The sequence below is a fragment of the Alexandromys fortis genome, unplaced genomic scaffold (genome assembly GCF_014885135.2).
Source record: "Alexandromys fortis isolate MF-2015 unplaced genomic scaffold, M_Fortis_MF-2015_v1.1 scaffold_2_26212498_36691700, whole genome shotgun sequence".
Lineage (NCBI taxonomy): Eukaryota > Metazoa > Chordata > Mammalia > Rodentia > Cricetidae > Alexandromys > Alexandromys fortis.
The window spans coordinates 10,080,645-10,100,312 of NW_026067931.1; the positions used below are offsets into that span (position 1 = coordinate 10,080,645).

The 19,668-nt window shown below is 46.7% G+C and overlaps 1 protein-coding gene across 1 annotated transcript in view; it reads left to right on the forward strand.

The window, feature by feature from the left end:
• The window catches only part of Aco1 (aconitase 1), a 46,059-nt gene that overhangs the window by 23,410 nt on the left and 2,981 nt on the right, over nucleotides 1–19,668 (forward strand). Inside the window, 14 exon segments of the mRNA XM_050145446.1 lie at nucleotides 2–185; nucleotides 680–819; nucleotides 3,602–3,773; nucleotides 4,815–4,915; nucleotides 5,757–5,873; nucleotides 6,744–6,903; nucleotides 8,277–8,412; nucleotides 9,152–9,236; nucleotides 10,195–10,351; nucleotides 12,200–12,324; nucleotides 12,745–12,849; nucleotides 13,902–14,044; nucleotides 15,328–15,475; nucleotides 18,194–18,316. Of these exon segments, the coding sequence (XP_050001403.1) occupies nucleotides 2–185; nucleotides 680–819; nucleotides 3,602–3,773; nucleotides 4,815–4,915; nucleotides 5,757–5,873; nucleotides 6,744–6,903; nucleotides 8,277–8,412; nucleotides 9,152–9,236; nucleotides 10,195–10,351; nucleotides 12,200–12,324; nucleotides 12,745–12,849; nucleotides 13,902–14,044; nucleotides 15,328–15,475; nucleotides 18,194–18,316 (1,896 nt within the window).

Here is a 19,668-nt window from a genome sequence, read left to right on the forward strand (position 1 = left end):
GTGGGGTTCCCAGGCCTTTTGCAATATGCGGATTATTCCTCCTGGCTCGGGAATCATTCACCAGGTGAATTTGGAGTATCTGGCAAGAGTAGTGTTTGATCAGGATGGATGTTATTACCCAGAAAGCCTCGTGGGCACAGATTCACACACTACCATGATTGACGGTCTAGGAGTCCTTGGCTGGGGTGAGTCTTCTCGCACATTGCTGTCATGGATGTTGGGAGCACATACCACGTTCACCGCACGTGTCTACATGGTCGCAGAGGAGGGCTTCACTGCACGTGTCTGCATGGTCGCAGAGGAGGGGGCTTCATTGCACATGTCTGCATGTTCACAGAGTAGGGGGGTTCACCACACGTGTCTGCATGGTCACAGAGGACGGTGGGTGCCTTTGTTTGCTGCTGTGATTTTCGGTGCCTAGAAAACAAGACATTTTCTATTTGGAAAACTAAACTGATTTAAGTTCAAGGACATTTGCATAAGTGAAAATCAGCTAGGTGTCCAATAACAATAGAGCCTCCTAAACCTACTCTCTATTGAGTGTGGCACTGAAGAGATTTGGGTCCAGGTACTGGGGAGGGCACAGTCTATAGAGGGAAATACTGCTCCATGCCAGATAAGCCGTCTGTGGCTGAGGCGAGGGCTATGAAGCATTGCTCTGCTGTGCCGTTCACTGCAGGTGTAGGTGGCATCGAAGCAGAAGCTGTCATGCTGGGTCAGCCCATCAGCATGGTGCTTCCCCAGGTGATTGGCTACAGGCTGATGGGAAAGCCCCACCCTCTGGTAACGTCCACGGACATCGTGCTCACCATTACCAAGGTAAGGATATGTGTATGTATATGCATAAATATATGATCCACACACAAACACACACAGCCTCCTGGAAAGCCAATGACAAATGGAATAAACTTAATGGAGTCAGTGTGCTCTAGAGAGGCTAGGATGTAATATGTTGATAGATTATAAAAATAAAATAAGATTAAAAAGAGTTCTTCTGGTTAAGTTTAGATGGTTATCTTCGTTCTTCTTAATTTTTAAAATTGTGACATAAAGGACTCAGAAATTAAGATCATGTTAATATTCCTGTCAGCAAATTTTTCTTTTTTCCTTTTTGCCCCAAGACAGGGTCTCTCTATAGCTCTGACTGGCCTAGAACTTACTATATAGACCAGGCTCTCCTCAAACTCACAGAGGTCCACCTGCCTCTGCTTCTTGCCTGGCTCCTGTCACCAAATTTTAAAGAGACAATAATGTCCTGTCAGATTTGTTTCTGAGGCTGTTTTATGAATTAGCATGTGTTTATAATTTGTGCGTGTCTAGAATTAGCATTTATGTATGGTTCAGAAGATCCTATCCCTCCCAGAAGTAATTGCTCTCTTGAAGTTGAAAATTATTCCCACACATATTTTACACTTTTGCTAGTTTTTCCACTTGTATCTTTTTCTCGAGTTTTATTACATTTTTATCTCTCTGTGTGTGAGGCATGGCATGTGTGGGAGACCAAGGAGAACCTTTGGGAGTTGTTCTATCCTTCCACTTTCCAATTTTATACTTTCTTCTCTTATTAAAAGTTCATTGGTTGCGATAGATGTAACTACAACTTGGAAGTTATTATTAGGGCTTTCTCTTAAACACGTGCAAGTATCCTAGGTGTGTGTATGTGCGGGAGTCACTTGCTTTAGGAAAAGTACTTTCTCCTGGGCTGTGGTGGCCCACACATTGAATCCCAGGACTTGAGAGGCAGAGGCAGGCAGATCTCTGAATTCAAGACCAGCCTGGTCTACAGAGCAAGCTCAAGGACAGCCAGGACTATACCAAGAAGCCCTGTCTTGGGGGGAAAAAAAGGTAGTTTCATGGTCTTTATTCTAAATAATTTTTCCCTTGGTTATATAGTATAGAGACCCTTTATATAGACCCCATGCTGAAAAGGCCAAAAGGTTATCTTTGATTCAATCTTTATGGAGTTTAGAATTGGATTTATCGAATACCACAAATTGTCACAGTAGTTTTCAAAATTGCACTAACAGCGCTCACCCCAAAAGTGTGGTAGAATGCAGGTAGCTGAAGGGCTCCCTATGCCCTCGGCTGTCTGAGGAGCTGGCTTCTTTGTCAGCTCAGGTTAACTGACCAGTCCTGGAGCTTCAGGCATGGCTAAAGCATAATGGGGAGACAGGAGATGCGCAGTCTGTGGCATTGGTAGTAGTGAGAACTAGGTGTTCACTGTGTCTTTAACAAGAAATCCTTTATTTAAATACCATGATTATATAAGTACTAAACTTATCTAAGTTGAAAGAATGTAATTTTTTAATGCCTTCAGTGTTTCATTCTGACGGTTGTCATTTAGAATAACGCATCTTGGTGTAATTCGTATTTTTGGCATTCTTTTTCTTTCTTTTAAAAAAAATGAGAATTAGTTTTTGCCACATCCACGGCTGTCTCGACTGTGTGACAAAATGCCTCTCAGGTGGTGGCCATCTCAAAATGAGGGGCTTGTGCTACTTGGAGCTTGGCCCCCGGCGGTTCCCTGGCAGTCTGCTCGAGTTGAGGTGCCTGATTAGCCTCAACGACCTCGTTCACTTTGTTCCTGGCGATGGTTTCTTGCATTGACTCTACTATCCTTTCTTCTGTTCTACTTTTCTCTTGACAAAAACTTAATCTGTTCAGGGAACCAAAAAACATTCCTGACGGGCTCCTTGAACACCGAGGAACTGATGCGTCAGTTCCCTCCCTTGATTCGGGCCATTAATGTTATGATTAAGACTCTGGCTCGTTCTCTGGGGGAATTTATGGATAACCTATAACAGAAAGAGCTCATGATAGGAGATCTGGTAGAAGATGGGTAAATTATGAAGGAAAATGTATAGGATGGCATAAATTACCATTTATGGAGAGGCTAGCCAAAATGAAAAACCCCTGGTACATTTTAGATAGGAAAGAAAGGCAAGATATTCTTGATAACATGAAGCCAGCCATTCAATATTGGAACAAACCCTGGGGGTGGAATCCTGAAAAATGGTGTTTGGGTTACCTTGGTTACCTTGAGGGCAGATATGATTTAGGGCCATGAGAAAGCACAGTTAGTGGTGTGAGACGAATTTCAAAAAAAAGCTCTACCCACCTGGCCCTGACCACAAGACTTGCTGAGAATAATCAATTGTCTGTAATCATTTTTCTATGGAAACTTTTATGTCTGCAAACTTCCTTCTGTACTCTCTTAAAAGTGATGCTTGAATCTTAGTAAAGTTGCAACAGATTCAAATCTCATTAGAGTTGTGTCTGTCATTAGCTGAATCCTAGGTTCTCCTAAGCCTTCACCCCTGTTCTCCCTCGGACTTCGATCTCCAAGAGAGTCAGTCCGCGACAAGTTTTAGTACACTCTCGGATTCACAGGAGGGTTGCGGAGAATAGAGTCCCTTCCCTTCTTCCCAGTCCCCCATGTCCATGTTACACCGGCCTTAGTGCTGCTACGGCATCCCCCATCCCTGGGGTGTCCCTTTGCCATCCTGGAATCCAGTCCTCTTAGAGAGCATTGCCGAGATAGTTCTGTGTTGTAGACACAAACTTTCAACCCTCAGACTTTCCTAATGTTTCTACTGTATAGCACCTCCGGCAAGTTGGGGTCGTGGGCAAATTTGTGGAGTTTTTCGGGCCAGGAGTGGCCCAACTGTCCATCGCTGACCGAGCTACAATTGCCAACATGTGCCCAGAGTACGGCGCGACCGCGGCCTTCTTCCCCGTGGATGAAGTCAGCATTGCGTACCTGCTGCAGACAGGTACGTGAAGGGCTGAAAGCAGAGCCCCTTAGCGGCCGACCCTGCCTTCCACCTCTGCCCACCCCATGCTCTTGTGTTAGATGTATTTTCCTCTCTGTGGAGACAAAGTATGTTGTTGGATTTAAGGAGGTGTGGAGTGGACCTTGATAGACAAGAAAAACATCTCTCCCTGGCACCCCAGAACCCAGATGTATATACTGCTCTTCAAACACTGATTGTTGTATATTGACACAAGAGGCCTTGGTGGTGGTAACTGGAGGGCCTGTCAGATAGCAGGCACTGGTATCCACCTACTGAGTCCCCCTTCAGACGTTGACTGGGTAAATTGATGGGTTCCTTGTTTAAATAATGGGAGAGAAAAGCCTAGAAACAGAGCAGTGTATTTAGTAAGTAGCAGAGCCTGTGGCCGTCATATCCAGAACAGCAGTGGGTTCAGCGTTGTATTTCTGGTGATAGGGTGCTGAGGATTAAGACTTTAGCTTTGGGTGCAAATTTGGGCTCTTTGTTCTGCCATGTCCTAGCTGTATTCCTTAGAGAGTTACCTACTAATTTTCCTGCACTAGCATTTCCTCATCAGTAAATGAGAATAATAATAGTACTTGTCCCGTGGGGTCATTAAAGACCAGGGGGTGATGTAATTCATTTGAAGCATTGCGCACACAGTGTCAGGCCCACCAAGTGCTTATGGGCTAGAAGTTTGAAGCGGTTGGTAATTATTTTAGCAAAGTAATGGCGAGAGTGAGTGTGGCAAATTGAGGACAGATGTATCGGTGCCCTTGAGCGGGGGGCTCAGGTTGAGGATGCTGTTGAATAAGGGCTGTCACCAAAAAGGTGAAGCATAGCTGTAAGGAGAGCAGGAATCTGTTCTGTAAACGTCACTTTGGTGGGAATAGCAGATGGCACCCGATAAATAGCAGCCCAGAAGCTGAAGGGGCAGGGGCGTTGGTGATGGCATGACCTACAGAACCGCAGGTGGACTCTCAGTTTGCAGTCTTTAACCCGGAAATCATAACGTGTTCCTTTGTTACTGGTGCCCTTTAGGTCGCGAGGAGGACAGAGTAAAGCACATTAAAAAGTATTTGCAGGCTGTAGGGATGTTTCGAGACTTCAGTGACCCCTCTCAAGACCCAGACTTCACTCAGGTACGAGAGCACCTTCCAAACCACGTTTCTTCTTTCTGAGGCTGCAGTTGTGGTTGTCTGCGTTTCTTCATGGGTGGTACAATTGTGGGAAATTAGTCCCTGGGTTACCATTATAAAGGAACAGGGTGGTAGGTAGTGGGAAATGAATAGGTTAAAGGCATAAAGTATCAAAATAATTCTAAATGTGACTACTGACCTAAACTTTGTGAGTTGAGTGTTCCCTGCCCCTACTACTACTGGTTGACACTTACGCGTGGTAGACTGTATGAGGTAGCTGGAGCTATTCAAAAGCCAAGCCTATCATTGGTACAGTCCTGGAAAGGCATGAAGATGTGAGCCGTCAGTAGTTCTGTTTACCCCATGGTTTGCTTTATTTTCTAGGGGTACAAACTGAATCCGTGTTTTCAAAAGCAGCCAAGCTTTAGAGAGTAAACCAGTCTTGGGTCCCCGTTTTCAGGCACCATCAAAGAGAAAGTACTCATTGAGTTGACAGAGTATCTTCTGCAGAGATGGCTTATGGCTTCATCCCTCAGTAGAAAGCCAATCTCAGCCTAAAAGCCATGTGTTAGCTACTCTACAGAGCAGCAAGTAGAAGACGGCAGACAGCCGGTATCTACCCCTCCCTCTAAAGCAGCAAAGAGTCCTGCCAGTCCTGTGCTACTCCCGTGCCCATCCTAATATTGGGGAGTTAATTTTTAACGTGATGAAAGGATCACTGACTCCCCTGATTTAGAACGTGGCAACCTGTTCAGCTGTTTATTGTTGGGATGTTCTAAGGTCTCTGGTGTGGTTGTGCTGTTTCTTTACGGATTCTGTTATTGCTTTTGGTTTGGGTGAACAGGTTGTGGAGTTAGATTTGAAAACAGTTGTGCCTTGCTGCAGTGGACCAAAAAGACCCCAGGACAAAGTTGCTGTGTCTGACATGAAAAAAGACTTTGAAAGCTGCCTCGGAGCCAAGGTAGGGCCTGATCTCTACCCTGCACCTTTGTGCCCAGGCTTTTACCTTGTTATAATGCTTCCTGGACCTTGGTGTCAAGGACATTTCTTCTCCTTCCTAAACCCCTTCATGAGGCCCCCATGAACTATGGGCCCAGCAACTTCCCTGCAGCACGTGCCTGTCTATAAATGCAACCCCTGTTGGTGCATATATCCTTTTCCTGCACCTCCTGCAGTGTTGGTAGCCCTGATTGCACAGGCTCTCTAAGTCCCCGGACTTTTGTGCATGCCTCTCTGCGTGTGCATGTCTCTGCTTCCTCCCTGCCATCCTCTCCTGCCCGATCCTTTAAGTTCTATCAGATACTGTGCTCTGTAACGTGGTCCCAGCATCGCCTAGCAGGAAGTCCCCTCCTCTCACTTCAACTCCATGGCACTCTTTGGGTATGTGTGAAGGCTGAAGCTCAGATTTTCACAGACTGCCTCCCGAATGAGAGGCTGACAGGGAGTTTATCCATGAGGCCTCGGCTATACCAGATGTGTAGCTGTATCTTACATGACTGATCAGATTAGTTGAAAGTGATATTAAGACAAGTTACCTTTCTCCAAATCTCCATGAGATCAGAATCCACAGACTCAGTCACGCCACAACCACTATACTATATATTTTGTGGGCTAACTTTGAACTGTTAATAGAAAGAAATAGATGTTTACATTTTCTGTTTTATTTCAAAGTTTACTCATAAAAGCATTTGTTCCGTTAATAATTGGCACTTAAAATTACTATCACACTTCTTCCAAAGTGAGGAATTTTGATCACACATTTTTTCTTCTTTGTGTGTGCCCTATTTTCTTTCTTCTTGCATGTAATATTTTCAACCTTCTCTTCCCACAGCAAGGATTTAAAGGTTTTCAGGTTGCTCCAGACCGTCACAAAGACCAGAAGACATTCATCTACAATAACAGTGAATTCACTCTTACTCATGGCTCTGTGGTCATTGCTGCCATCACTAGCTGCACAAACACCAGCAATCCATCCGTGATGTTAGGAGCAGGTGAGTGTACCTGCTTCCATCCTCCTGGTCTCCTGGATGAGGGAAGAAGAATTTTCATTTTACAGATGTATGAAGAGATTGACCCAGAACATTTCTACACAGCCAAAAGCATCCAAAGCAAAGTATTTAAGTAATATTCATAGTGTATGACAGGCTGTCCTTCGGTAATTAACACAGAAAATACGTAGAGGAGAGTAGAGGAAGCTGATTTCTGCCAGCACCTGGAATCCAGTCCCACCTAAGAAAGAGAACCTCTTGTCCCCACACAGACTTTGCCCCAGTAAGCCGCTGTCTTGGTGCATAGGCAGTTGCGGCTGGACCAGGGCCCAGGTCCCTGGCTGGTGAAGCTCGGCGTGGTAGCTGTTGTGCAATGCCGTGAGGTGGTTAATAGTTACATGGGAAGTTCAGTGTTGTAGGATCCTTAATTCCAATGTTTCATCACCGTTAAGAACTTCCCTTGGGTCCAGTGACCAGGGTCAGTAGTTCTTTCTTCATGGGCCTATAAGGAAACCTTTTTAGAGTTCATCTTTGCCATCTGAACTTTCCCTACTTATCTGGAACAAACCTATCTTCAGGGAGCGCCAGCAGCTGCCCGTGGCCTTTGTACCCTTGTTCCCTCCCCTCTGTGCCTCACATCTCCCCCTCAGTTGTCATGCTTCCTGACTCAGAGAATGAGCGAATCCATTATGGTCCTAACCAGTGCCCAGGGCCACTGATCTTCTGCTTTGGGAATGTCTGTGATCCAGATGTGCTGTAGCTGCCTGTGGTCCAGACGTGCTGAAGCTAGCTGCCTGTGGTCCAGATGTGCTGTAGCTAGCTACCTGTGGTCCAGACGTGCTGTAGCTGCCTGTGGTCCAGACGTGCTGTAGCTGCCTGTGGTCCAGATGTACTGTAGCTGTCTGTGCTCCAGATGTGCTGTAGCTGCCTGTGTTTCTTTCCAGTCAGGACACAACTCGTGTATCTCAGAAAAGGCCCTAACAGTCATGATTTTCATCTAAATCCAAACAGATAATTTTAGAGAATTTTCCCTCCCAGAATTAAAAACTCACAGGATATCACTAAATGGTATTGGATTCATTTATTTGTTTGCTTGGTTGGTTTTGGTTTTGGGAACTTGCTCTGTAAGTCCAGGCTGGTCCAGATGCTGGAACTAAAGATGTGAGCCACCACACCAGGCTGAGGTTCATCTATTAGGAAGAACAAACGCCCACCTGCCCCTTGCTTCATTTCCATGACTCATTTGGGCTTGCTGCATACATGAATTGGCTCTGGGTAGTGAGCTTTTGATCTGTCGGTCAAGAAACATAGCTGGGGAAACCCAGGCCCTTTCCTAAAGAAGACACTCACGGTGCTGTCTCTTCACCGTCTTGCAGGACTGCTAGCGAAGAAAGCTGTGGAGGCGGGACTGAATGTGAAGCCCTACGTCAAAACTAGCCTGTCTCCCGGAAGTGGCGTGGTCACCTACTACCTTCGAGAGAGTGGGGTCATGCCTTATCTGTCCCAGCTAGGGTGAGGGAGAGGGGGTTTTGGTTGGTTGGTTGGTTGGTTGGTTGGTTGGTTGGTTGGTTGGTGTTTCATTAATGCCTTCGCCATTGTCCTGGTCCCCTGGCACCCGTGTCCTTGTGTAGCAGGCTGTCACCGATCCTGTGCACTTTCACGGCATTTTATCATGTGGCAGACAGACTTAAACCCTGGCTTTCCAGTTGCAGGGGGCCCCTGGGATGGTTGCACTAGTTGTTCGTTTTGCAAGTGACCCCTATTCCTTGTGGCAATCCCTCCTTTCCCCAGAAGAGGGCGCCTTTCCTCGCTGGCACTGAGAAGAACGATGGCCTGATAGTGAATGTGCAACTGAGTCTGCCTTTTGGCCTGGGAATAATTACATTCTAGTCCTTGAGGCAAATGCGTGATTAGTCACCACAGCAGTTTCTCCAGTTACCGTGTTATTTCCTAGTTTCCATAACATCTGTTTCATCCATGTGTCTCATAAAATCCCAAAGTCTTTGGGAATGCACGATAGGAGATGGAGATACTAAGAGGCACATCGAGTTTCAGCTTTTAAATATTCTAGATCATTCGAGTCCTTATGTTACAAGTTTAAGAATGTGGGTGGCATCCTTCTTTAGAAGGGAAACTCTTCGGAATGACCCTGTCCCAAACTCACTCCACTGCCCCTGCTTTATGTCCCGTGGCCTCTGGGAAGTGTTCCTGCACCGAGACAGCCTTTTCCCGTGCTGTGTTTGACACCTAGGTTTGACGTGGTGGGCTACGGCTGCATGACCTGCATCGGCAACAGCGGACCCCTTCCTGAGCCTGTGGTGGAGGCCATCACTCAGGTAATGTCAGGAGCCCGCGTTCTGCGACCTCTAGTTTGGGTTTCCATAACACTCAGCAGATTCTGGAAGCTGTGAGACGGTCAGTGCTCGGAACCAAGGTGTGGTAACAGGAGTGTGCACTTAGAACAAAGATTCTAAGTCAGTGCTCGGAACCAAGATGTGATAACAGGAGTGTGCGCTTAGAACAAAGATTCTAAGTCAGTGCTCGGAACCAGGATGTGATAACAGGAGTGTGCGCTTAGAACTAAGATTCTAAGTCAGTGCTAGGAACCAGGATGTGATAACAGGAGTGTGCGCTTAGAACTAAGATTCTTGAGGAGAAACCATGAGCTGTGTGATACTGGGCAGGTAAATGGGCTGGTTTGTGCCTTGGTCTCCACAGCTGTGAACTGGAGGTAATAGTGCCTGACTCTGAGGATTGCCGCGGGAAATAGAAAGCGCCCAGGTGAGGGTTCAGTGCATGCTAGCTTTGACTGCAAAGGGTCCTTTGCAGTCAAAGGGTCCGCAAAAATTGTGGTTTGCGGGTCATTTGAAACTTGGTTCAGAATCGGACAACGAATGCAAACTGTATCGTGCTGGCTTGGTTTCTGTTGCCATAGACCTGTAACCCCGAAGAGTACTCCTGGATCTGTCACTGCGGCTTCCCTCAGCTCTCAGCTTCTGGTCTTTCTGGGTGGTCTCTCCTGGTCTTAGACTCTAGCAGCAAAAGCTATGATGTCATGTGCCGACCTATCTGGTATCTTCCCAAGACCAGGAACCACTGACCACTACTCTCTGATTTGACCTGGAGCATCTCCCCTGAGATGCCGCTCTCTTCCCTCCTCCCGGTAGCAGGAGATGGAAGGGAAGGATGTCTGAAAGCTTTGTCTACATGAAGCTGGTCAGACACGAGCAGTCTGGGCAGCGCCTTCTTTGTGAACTGAGGACTGTTGATGACCGTGAACTCTTGCCTCACCAGGGAGACCTCGTAGCTGTTGGAGTGCTTTCTGGGAACAGGAACTTTGAAGGCCGAGTCCATCCTAACACCCGGGCCAACTACTTAGCGTCTCCCCCATTAGTAATAGCATACGCAATCGCAGGGACCATCAGGATTGACTTTGAGAAAGAGCCTTTAGGTAAGATTTTGGTTTTATAACCATCTGTCTTCTTCCTGTGAATTCAAAAATATGACTAGAAGGAAATTGCTGCTTTGGTTAATACAAAATGAAATGCAGAATCCTGAGAGTCGGACATGGTGCCACATGTCTTTAATCCCGAGGCTTCGAAGGCAAAGACAGACAGATCTCTACAGGTGGGCTCCAGGATAGCCAGAGCTACAAAGTGAGACCCTGTCTCTACAAACAAAGACTCTAGAAATTGTTAATCCCACCGATGGAGAATAAGGCCACTATGGCAATTTAAAGCCAAATTTGAAGCAAGCTTTAATTGAATACTCTGGCCAGACACACCTCTGGTTTCTCAGAAGAAAATGGGCCCAAAGCCAGGCAATGGTGGTGCACACCTTTAATACCATCACTTGGGAGGCAGAGGCAGGTGGATCACAGTGAGTTCATGGCCAGCCTGGGCTACAGAGTGAGTTCCAGGACAGCCAGGGCTACACAGAGAAACCCTGTCTTAAAGGGGAAAAAAAAAAAGGCCCTAAGTCACGGTTTCCAGTGACTTAAGTAGTATTTTCCATCAGGTCCAATTAGGGGCATTTTTGTTTCATGGCTCTCTAAGTCATAGCAAGTAAAACTTAAAATATAATTTTGGCTCTCATTAGGGGAGACAGAGAAGTCCTTTAACTGTTCTTCAGTGTACACCCAAAACACAAAGGGAAGAAACAAGATTCTTTGGGGGCAGTAGGTGGCAAAAGGACATAAGGTCCAAACATATTAGCAATTTGTAGTTCTGGAGTTTTCTGAGGTTGCTGCCCTTTGCCCCCTTCCGGACTCCTGAGATGGGCTTCACTTTACTGTACACCCTGTAGGAACACGCTCCAGGTCAGATTCTGTCTCAGCTGAAAGTTCTGTTTGTCTGCATCCCCTGGGCTTTCCCCTCAATGCCTTCCTCACTCCAGCCCAAGGAGATTAGGCAGTGTGCAGGGCACCCCTTAGATCTGCTTTGAAGAAATCAGACTCTAACTATCCTGCTGACCCTCGTTGGTCTTGGATCCTACAGTTACAGTTATGCCTACTCCCTAAAATGTGCTTGACCCTCAATCAGTGTTCCTGGTGTTGTCATGGCCCTTCGTGGACATGAGCCAGGGTGGCAGCTGGGTCACACATTCAGGTGACACGGTCAGACGAAAGCACCACTCTGCCTCCTTGTCCGTAAGTAAGTAAGTAAGAAAATGCCCCTCTCATCGCTAGTTAGTGCCAGTTCTTCACTTTTTATGTACTTTTTGTGACAACTTTGCTCTTTCAGATGGGCCTGGAGCATAATACTGAACTAGCGTCCGATGTTCTATACACAAGAAGCCTGTGATATACCTGGCATTGACCCAGGCTTCATTCGGTTAGGAACCAGTGTGTTGTTGGCTCCAAGTCCCCAGGGACCTTTGAGGACACTGAAGACTGCCAGTGACCCCTGTGCCTAACAGAAAATGAAGAAGTGTTTTATATATGCAGAGACCGTCCCTAAGTCCCCATTACACCCTGAACAGTACCAGTGCTGTACAAATGCTATGTAGGGAACGAGAGGGGCAGGACATATTCGATACGGACACTTTCTTTTCTTCTGTTTTCAGTCTGTAGTCGATTGAATTAACAAATACAAAGCCTGTAAGTTGGAGGCCAAGCTGTCCATAAATACCTTTAAATAAGAGAGCACGCACTACCAGGCTGTGTTAATCCGCTGATGGAAATGTGGCCCATAAGAAGAGATTCAGTCTTGGTTCTCGCAACCCTGGGAAGATCAGACCTGACTGTGATGATGAGATGGGTGTGAGAGGCAGTTTCTCACTGGTCACGTGTTTTCCCCAGGCGTGAATGCACAAGGCCAGCAAGTATTTCTGAAGGATATCTGGCCAACCCGAGATGAGATCCAGGCAGTGGAACGGCAGTATGTCATCCCTGGGATGTTTAAGGAGGTCTATCAGAAAATAGAGGTGAGGCACAGCACAGTGCACACACGCACTGGGAAATGTTGGCTTTGGTCGTCTCACAGACCTGAGGCCAGCGGAAGCGTGGACCAGAGAGACATTTATTTCCTCCTCTGACCAGGGCAGAGGTTACTCTGCCTCCATGGCTTCTTCACAGTCTCAGAGCAATGGTGAGAAAACCGTGTCTTCGTGGGAGGGGTCATCTGAGGAGTGAGTCCTGGGCATAGGGCGAATAGAGGGTTGCTGCCTTTCTACCAGGCTTGCTGAAGGTTCCTGTCACCTAGCAAGACAAAGGAACCAGGAACACTTTGTATTTCTGCTTAGAATCAAAGTGGCTTTAGTAGACCTCTTTTGAATGTTTTGTATTTGTATATCGAGTTTTTTCTGGCCTGTATATGGTTAATTCTTTCCCTTTTCTTATTTAAGACTGTAAACAAAAGTTGGAATGCCTTAGCGGCCCCCTCAGACAAACTATACACATGGAACCCCAAATCTACATACATTAAGTCACCGCCCTTCTTCGAAAACTTGGTATGATTTTTATTATATTTTTAGATATTAGATATTATATTTTATATATGTATTAAACTTTCATTATTCTGCATATATGATGTTAGGGTGTGAGCAGGTATGAGCGTGGGTGGGCCGTGACACCAGTGTGCAGTCAGAAGACAACTGCTGAGTCAGTTCTCTCCTTCCACACTGGGTCACCAGGCTCGGTGCTGGTGGCAAGAACATTTACCTGGGGCCATCAAACTGGCCTGAGTTGTTTAAATGTGTACGAGTCGTTTGCTCGCATGTATGTCTGTGCACCACAAGTGTAGAGTGTTGGGGGGAGTCAGAAGACATAGGATCCCCTAGACCTAGAGTTACACAGTTGTGAGCCACCGTTTCGTGCTGGAAATTGAAGAGCAGTTGGTGCTCCTAACCTCTGAGCCATTGCTCCAGCCCCTGGCTTTTTATTTTTTAACATAAGTGCTTTAAAAGCTGTTTTTCCTTGTACAGTCTTACCCCACAGCCTTGTGCTAGCTGCCCACTGCAGTAAATCCTTTGCATACTCAAGCAGGTAGTGCTGGGAGTGTTGCATGAAGCTGGGAGGTTTGGCTGCAGGCACTGTTTCTCTGGCCAGGGGTTCTGTGTGGCAGTGCAGAGACCTCCTAGTAGGTAGACACCACCTAGACGAGGACCAGCTAAGATCCGCAGGACTGGTCCAGGAGAATATCCTCAGGACCTGCCGTCTTATACTCCATGACGGATTGCTATGGAGGGGGCTGGGAGGAGGAGTCAGCAGCCCAGCTGTCCTTGGCATGTGAGGGATTACCTGGAGATGCAGCAAGGATGTCCCTGCAGCTGCATTCCCATCGCCTTTGAGGGTCAGTGCCAATACATCACCTTCTATCCAAGGTTCAGACGTGAATGATCTGTTGACCTTCTTCTGCTTGTGAATGCGGTCGCTATGAGCCAGCAAACTAGAATCTTCCATGCACTGATGCAGAGTTCTCAGTCTGGTGCCCCTGGTTGAGCTCAGCTGGTGACCTGTCTGGAAATCCTGGGCAAACACTGACTTGTGCACTCTTCTGCAGACTCGAGATCTCCAGCCACCCAAGTCCATAGTGGATGCCTATGTGCTGCTGAATTTAGGAGACTCGGTCACGACAGACCATATCTCTCCGGCGGGGAATATTGCCAGAAACAGTCCCGCTGCTCGCTACTTGACCAACAGAGGGTAAGCATGGGGGAGGCCGAAGACTGACCGCAAAGGGAGGGAGCACGGTGAGGCTGACGTTCTCTTTTCACGGGCCGCCTATCACACTGCTCATGAATCACAAGTGGCCAGGAGCAGCAGCTTCCTAAGCAAGTGCATGTCTTAGGCTCAGCATCAGCCCCCTCCCAAGCCATGGCAGAGCCTGCTTGAGGGCCAATGGCAGCGATATAACCTGACATTCATTGTCACGTCCTGTTGGGACAGTGTGGACAAAACCGCCTCACGACTGTGCAGCTCGCTCCCACTCATCCTCTGAGACCTGTCAATATCTGTAGCTTCATCTGCATCATCTGCCCCCTGAATATAGATGACTTCGGGGACTCCCTGAGACTCATGGGAGGAGAAAAAAAGTCCTGATTTCTGTCCTCTATTCCTAATCAGTTTCCTTGGAGAGAGGGCTCAAAGCAAATTTGAGAAGCAGAACAAACACTTTTTTCTCTGGGGGTGATTGTCTTGACCCAGGAGCTGTTTAGGGAAATGAATGCAAGCAATTATAATGTCCCCCTCCCCGCAATGCACAAACGAGCAACATTTTTGGACAGGGTTTCAGAGGTCCTGAGGCATGCTTGCCTGCTCCTGAAGCCCGACCAGAAGCTCTCTTCACCACCAAATACAGGCCTAACAGTCCAGTCGTGTTAGCATCCACCTGGGAATTGTAAGAAACAAGCCAGTGAGCTGGCTACTGTGTCCACGAAACTTGCTGTCCTGGGCCTGCGAAGTTCCTTTCCTTGGTTCTCATGCACATAATAGATATGGGATCAGACACTCTCTTGTGCCTCGCTGGCCCTGCCGTGATTTTTTTCTTCTGGACGGTCGTGTATCATGTTGCCACCACTTTGCATTGAGGCCCTGATTGTACGGGGACAAATTCAGGCCGCTCCTGGTTAGTTTGTGGAGCGTACTTAGTCGTCTCCCATTCTCCGGTCCACCTGGCTGCCTCCCTGTTATTTTTAATTCGGATTTGACCTTATATGTAGCTCCTGTGTTAAGAGGATAAACAGTCCTTACAGAATTCCTTCTAATTTTCTATCCAGACCTGAAAGGCCCTTGAGTTGGCCCTGGTGAGCACTGATCCCTGCCTTCTCTGCCCCTGGTTGGCTCTCCCAGTTGAGGCTTTGAAAAAGTCTGCAGAGCAGTACCTGGCAGGCTCAGTGACATGCTGGGTTTAGAGCATTTTCTCGCCCGTGTAAGCTAGGTTTCCTCTTTCCTCACGTCACTGAAGAGCTCCCCGCTTCTGTTATCAGCCTGACGCCCCGAGAGTTCAACTCTTAAGGCTCCCGCCGGGGAAATGACGCCATCATGGCACGGGGGACCTTCGCCAACATTCGCCTGCTGAACAAGTTTCTGAACAAGCAGGCTCCACAGACTGTGCATCTTCCTTCAGGAGAAACCGTGAGTACAGTCTCTCTTCGGAGCCTGGCTCTTCACAGTGACTTTCCTGTCTTCACAGCTGCGGCTTACCTGGTGTGGGACCGGGGAGGCTGCTTGCTGGTTCCCAATAGCTCAGACCTAAAACAATCACACAGAAACTGTATTAATTGAATCACTGCTTGGCCCATTAGCTCTAGCTTCTTATTAGCTAATCTCTTACATATTAATTTAACCCATTTCTATTAATTTGTGTATCACCACGTGACAGTGGCTTACCAGCTAAAGTTCCCAGCGTCTGTCTCCAGCAACTCCATAGCTTCTCTCTGCCTCTGCCTCCTTTCTCCCCACATACAGCCTAGCTTTCCCCACTAGTTCTGTTCTTCCCTGCCATAGGCTCAAAGCAGTTCTTTATTCATTAATCAATAAAAGCAACACACAGACAGAAGGACCTCCCACACCAGCCTGGCTCCCTACAGGTCTTGCTAGGTGTCAGTCTGTATGTGTGACATTTACCCTGGTAGAGAATATAGTCTCTTGCTTGCTGCTTAGTAGTTGGGTACCATGGTTAAACCAAGTCTCATTTTATGGAAGCTGAGCTCAAAAAACAAAATCTCTGAGTGAAATTTCATGTGTTTAAAGTGCTTAAAGACTAAATTCCAGATTATTCAGCATATTTATCACAAAGAGCTATGGTGTGTCCCCACTGGTATTTGTTTTAATCTACTTCATCCACAGCAAAAAGGAAAGGTCAAGGCAGCCCTTTGAGGTCTGCCCAATCCTATAGGAGCTGGTTGAAGCTGATTTATATGTTGGAGTTGTTTATTTGTAGATGTGGGTGTATGAGGTGGGTTCTGTACGCAGAGCCACCTGAGGTGAGGTCCTAGGACTAGCTATTTACCTCTCTGGGCCTTTCTGTAAATTTGTGACCTAGGAAAAACACCAACCATATATGACTCTGAGGCTTAAAACAAGATGGGATGCCCTGTAAGATCTAGACGATAGTACATCTGCAGGTCCCCCAAGAGTGTGACCCGCCAGCTTCCTTCTTTTCTCATATTTTTTCTTTTACTGAAAATAGACTTTTTTCATACAATATATTCTAATTACAACTCCCCACCAACAACAGCTTATTTGAGCTCCTCCCCTCTCCCATCCAGAGCCACAAAACAAATCAGAAGAGACCAAAGTAAACAGGCCAGGCATTGGAGACTCATACCTTTAATCCCAGTGCTCAGGAAGCAGTGGCAGGTGGATCTCTGAGTTTGAAGCCAGCCTGGTCTACAGAGTGAGTTCTAGGACAGCAAGGGCTAAACAGAGAAACTCTGTCTCAAAACAACCAAAACACACACAAGCAAACAAGAAAAAAAGCATAAGAAACACATATTATAGATGCAGAGACAAAAATGTTTGCACACACATGAATCCTATAAAAACACAAAACATATATGCACAAAGAAACCTGTAAATTTTTTTTTAAATGCCCTGACAAAATATTAAGAGGCAAAGAACCTCTAAAGAAGCCACTGAGTTACTTTCATTGCAGGTGGTCATCAACTGTGATAGATTCTGGGTCAGGGATGTGGACGTACATGTGTATCCCCTCTGCCCTGGGACTCTATCTGCTGCAGGCCTCGTGTGTTTTCATGGTCTCTCTGAGTTCATCTGTGCATTCTTCCTGCCGTGTTTCTAAAGCCTGGATTCCTTGATGTCCTCCAGCCCTCTGGCTCTTACACTCTTCCGATCCTCTCTAGTGTGTTTTGCTCTCTTATTCTTTGGCTTTTGGGACTTTGTTGGGGGCCTGCCACCCAGCTGCCAGATAAATCATACATGGAGGCTCATTCTTAGTTGAGTGCCTCGTCTTATCTTGGCTTGTTTCCTGCCACCTTTTCTTAAATTATCCTATCTGTCTTTGCCCTTGGGGCTTTTATCTTTCTCTATTCCTGTATACTTTTTCTTTCCTTCTTACTCAGTGTCTGGCTGTGTAGCTGGTTGGCTGTCCCCTGAAGTCCTCCTTGTTGGAAGGAACTGCTTATTAAAATACTGCTTGGCCCATTAACTCTAGCTTCTTATTGGCTAACTCTTATATTTATTCATTAACCCAATAAAAGCAACACATTAATCCCAGGCCCAGCCATCCACCAGGATATTAACATGTTTAGGTAAACCCTATTTTAGAGTTTAACGGAAGTCTTGTCTTGAGCCCCTTCCTCAGTCACCAGTGATCCAGTCAGATGCTTGGGGAATTCTCAGCTCAACAGACTATCCTGTGAAAAGCAGAGTTGTTTGTGGAGGATGTGTCTCATTACTAAATTAGCTGAGCCCTCCTAGCCTGCTGCTTCATGCTTTGGTGTGTGCTTCTGCTGCATCTGCCTTGGCTGCGTGGAGAGGGCAAGAAGATTTTGCATTTGATGTTTCTAAACATACCACCTTGTCTTGCTACTTTCACAACTGACCCCTGCTGGGCCTCTACTGTTGGGCCAAAACCCAGGCTCCATAGGGTTTTGTCTTTTAAGTTCCGAATGGTTTAATCAGTGGAAGAGAAGGAAAAGAAAAGTGGACTTGGTTCCCTTTGTCCTCTGATGCCCTAGGATTTGAATATATAATACTGGGCAGCAGTTACACAGTCGTCAGAAGTAAGGTTCAGTCTGGGAGAAATGAGTAGAGAAAGTTAACTGGGGACTCACAACATAGCCGGGTTTTCAGCTTCTCGCTGACTTAGCTGTCTTTCTTCTTCCTCAGCTTGATGTGTTCGATGCTGCTGAGCGGTACCAGCAGGCTGGACTTCCCCTGATTGTTCTGGCTGGCAAAGAATACGGTTCAGGCAGCTCCCGAGACTGGGCAGCCAAAGGCCCTTTCCTGCTGGTATGGATGGAGCAGAGGCTTCCTGGTGGGGCAGCCTCTAGAACTGGGGCGGGGGGGGGGTGCCTAGGAAGAAGTGCTACGGCTTTGTTTCCAAGACATTATGAAATAGCAGGTTGTGGACGCTTGTGCTATTCACCCAGCCTGCTTCTCTGTGCATCTAGACTTTTCCACTCGGACGGTAACAGTCCAAGGAGAACTGGCTCACATGGATTAGTTAGGTGGGCTTGGGACCAGCAGCCATGGACCCTGGGTATCTGTAGATAACTTTGGAGAAGAAAGCCTGTGGGGGCTAACACATTCAGAAATGTGTATGCAGTTAATGTATAGAAAAAAACTAGCATGGCTTCCGTAATTGTCACTACTCTAGAGGGAGTGGGACCTGAGAGAATAGAGCCAATAGAGGAGGTAGATTAAAGTCCCATGCAACCACCAGACAGTTTATACTGTGAGAGTTAAGAAAGGTCACATTGGTAAAACTCCCATGAGTTCAAGCTATATTCAGTCACAAGGACAAGCTGCATATAGCAAAAACATTTTTTTCATAGAGATGTATAAAGGATAATTTAAACATTTAGTTGAATTGAATCATAACAGCAAGCAATAATGAGTAATCTGAAATAAACTCACTCCTATCCGGTGCGCCATGGAGGAGCACAAAAACATCCCAAGAGCAAATCCATGTTTTAAAGAAACTGAGGTCACAAGATATTGTAATAAGGGCGGCGGGGCTGCGTCCCGCCACCCGCTAGCTTTACCTGGAATAATTACACGGAAACTATTCTTTTAAACACTGCCTGGCCCATTAGTTTCAGCCTCTTAACCCATTTCTAATAATCTATGTAGCACTACGAGGTGCACTTACCAGGAAAGATTCAGCATGTCTGACCTGGTGGCTGGCTGCATCGCGTCTGAGCTCACTTCCTCTTCCTCCCAGCATTCTGTTCTGTTTACTCCACCCACCTATGTTCTAACCTATAAAATGGGCCAAGGCAGTTTCTTTATTAGCCAATGACCTTCCTCCATCAACAAGACTCTTGTCTTGTTTCTTGGAGTGTTCTCACACTCCAAGCTATCCAGTTCTGTGCTGTATTGGTTACTGTTGTCTCAGAACTCTCCTTACATGACTCCGTTCCGGGACCACATCCCAACACATAATTGATTAAGATTATTGTCCTCGATGAAGGTAAGACACAAGCAGCAAGCTGTACGGGAGCAGTGAGGAGTGGGCTCCTTTAGAGGTTAGGTTAAAGTAAGACCCATGCAGCCACAGGTCAGAGGACGGATAACTTGCACTTGCTTCTGGCCTTGTGGGACCTTGGCTTGATGGCAAGCACCTTTACCCACTGAGCTAT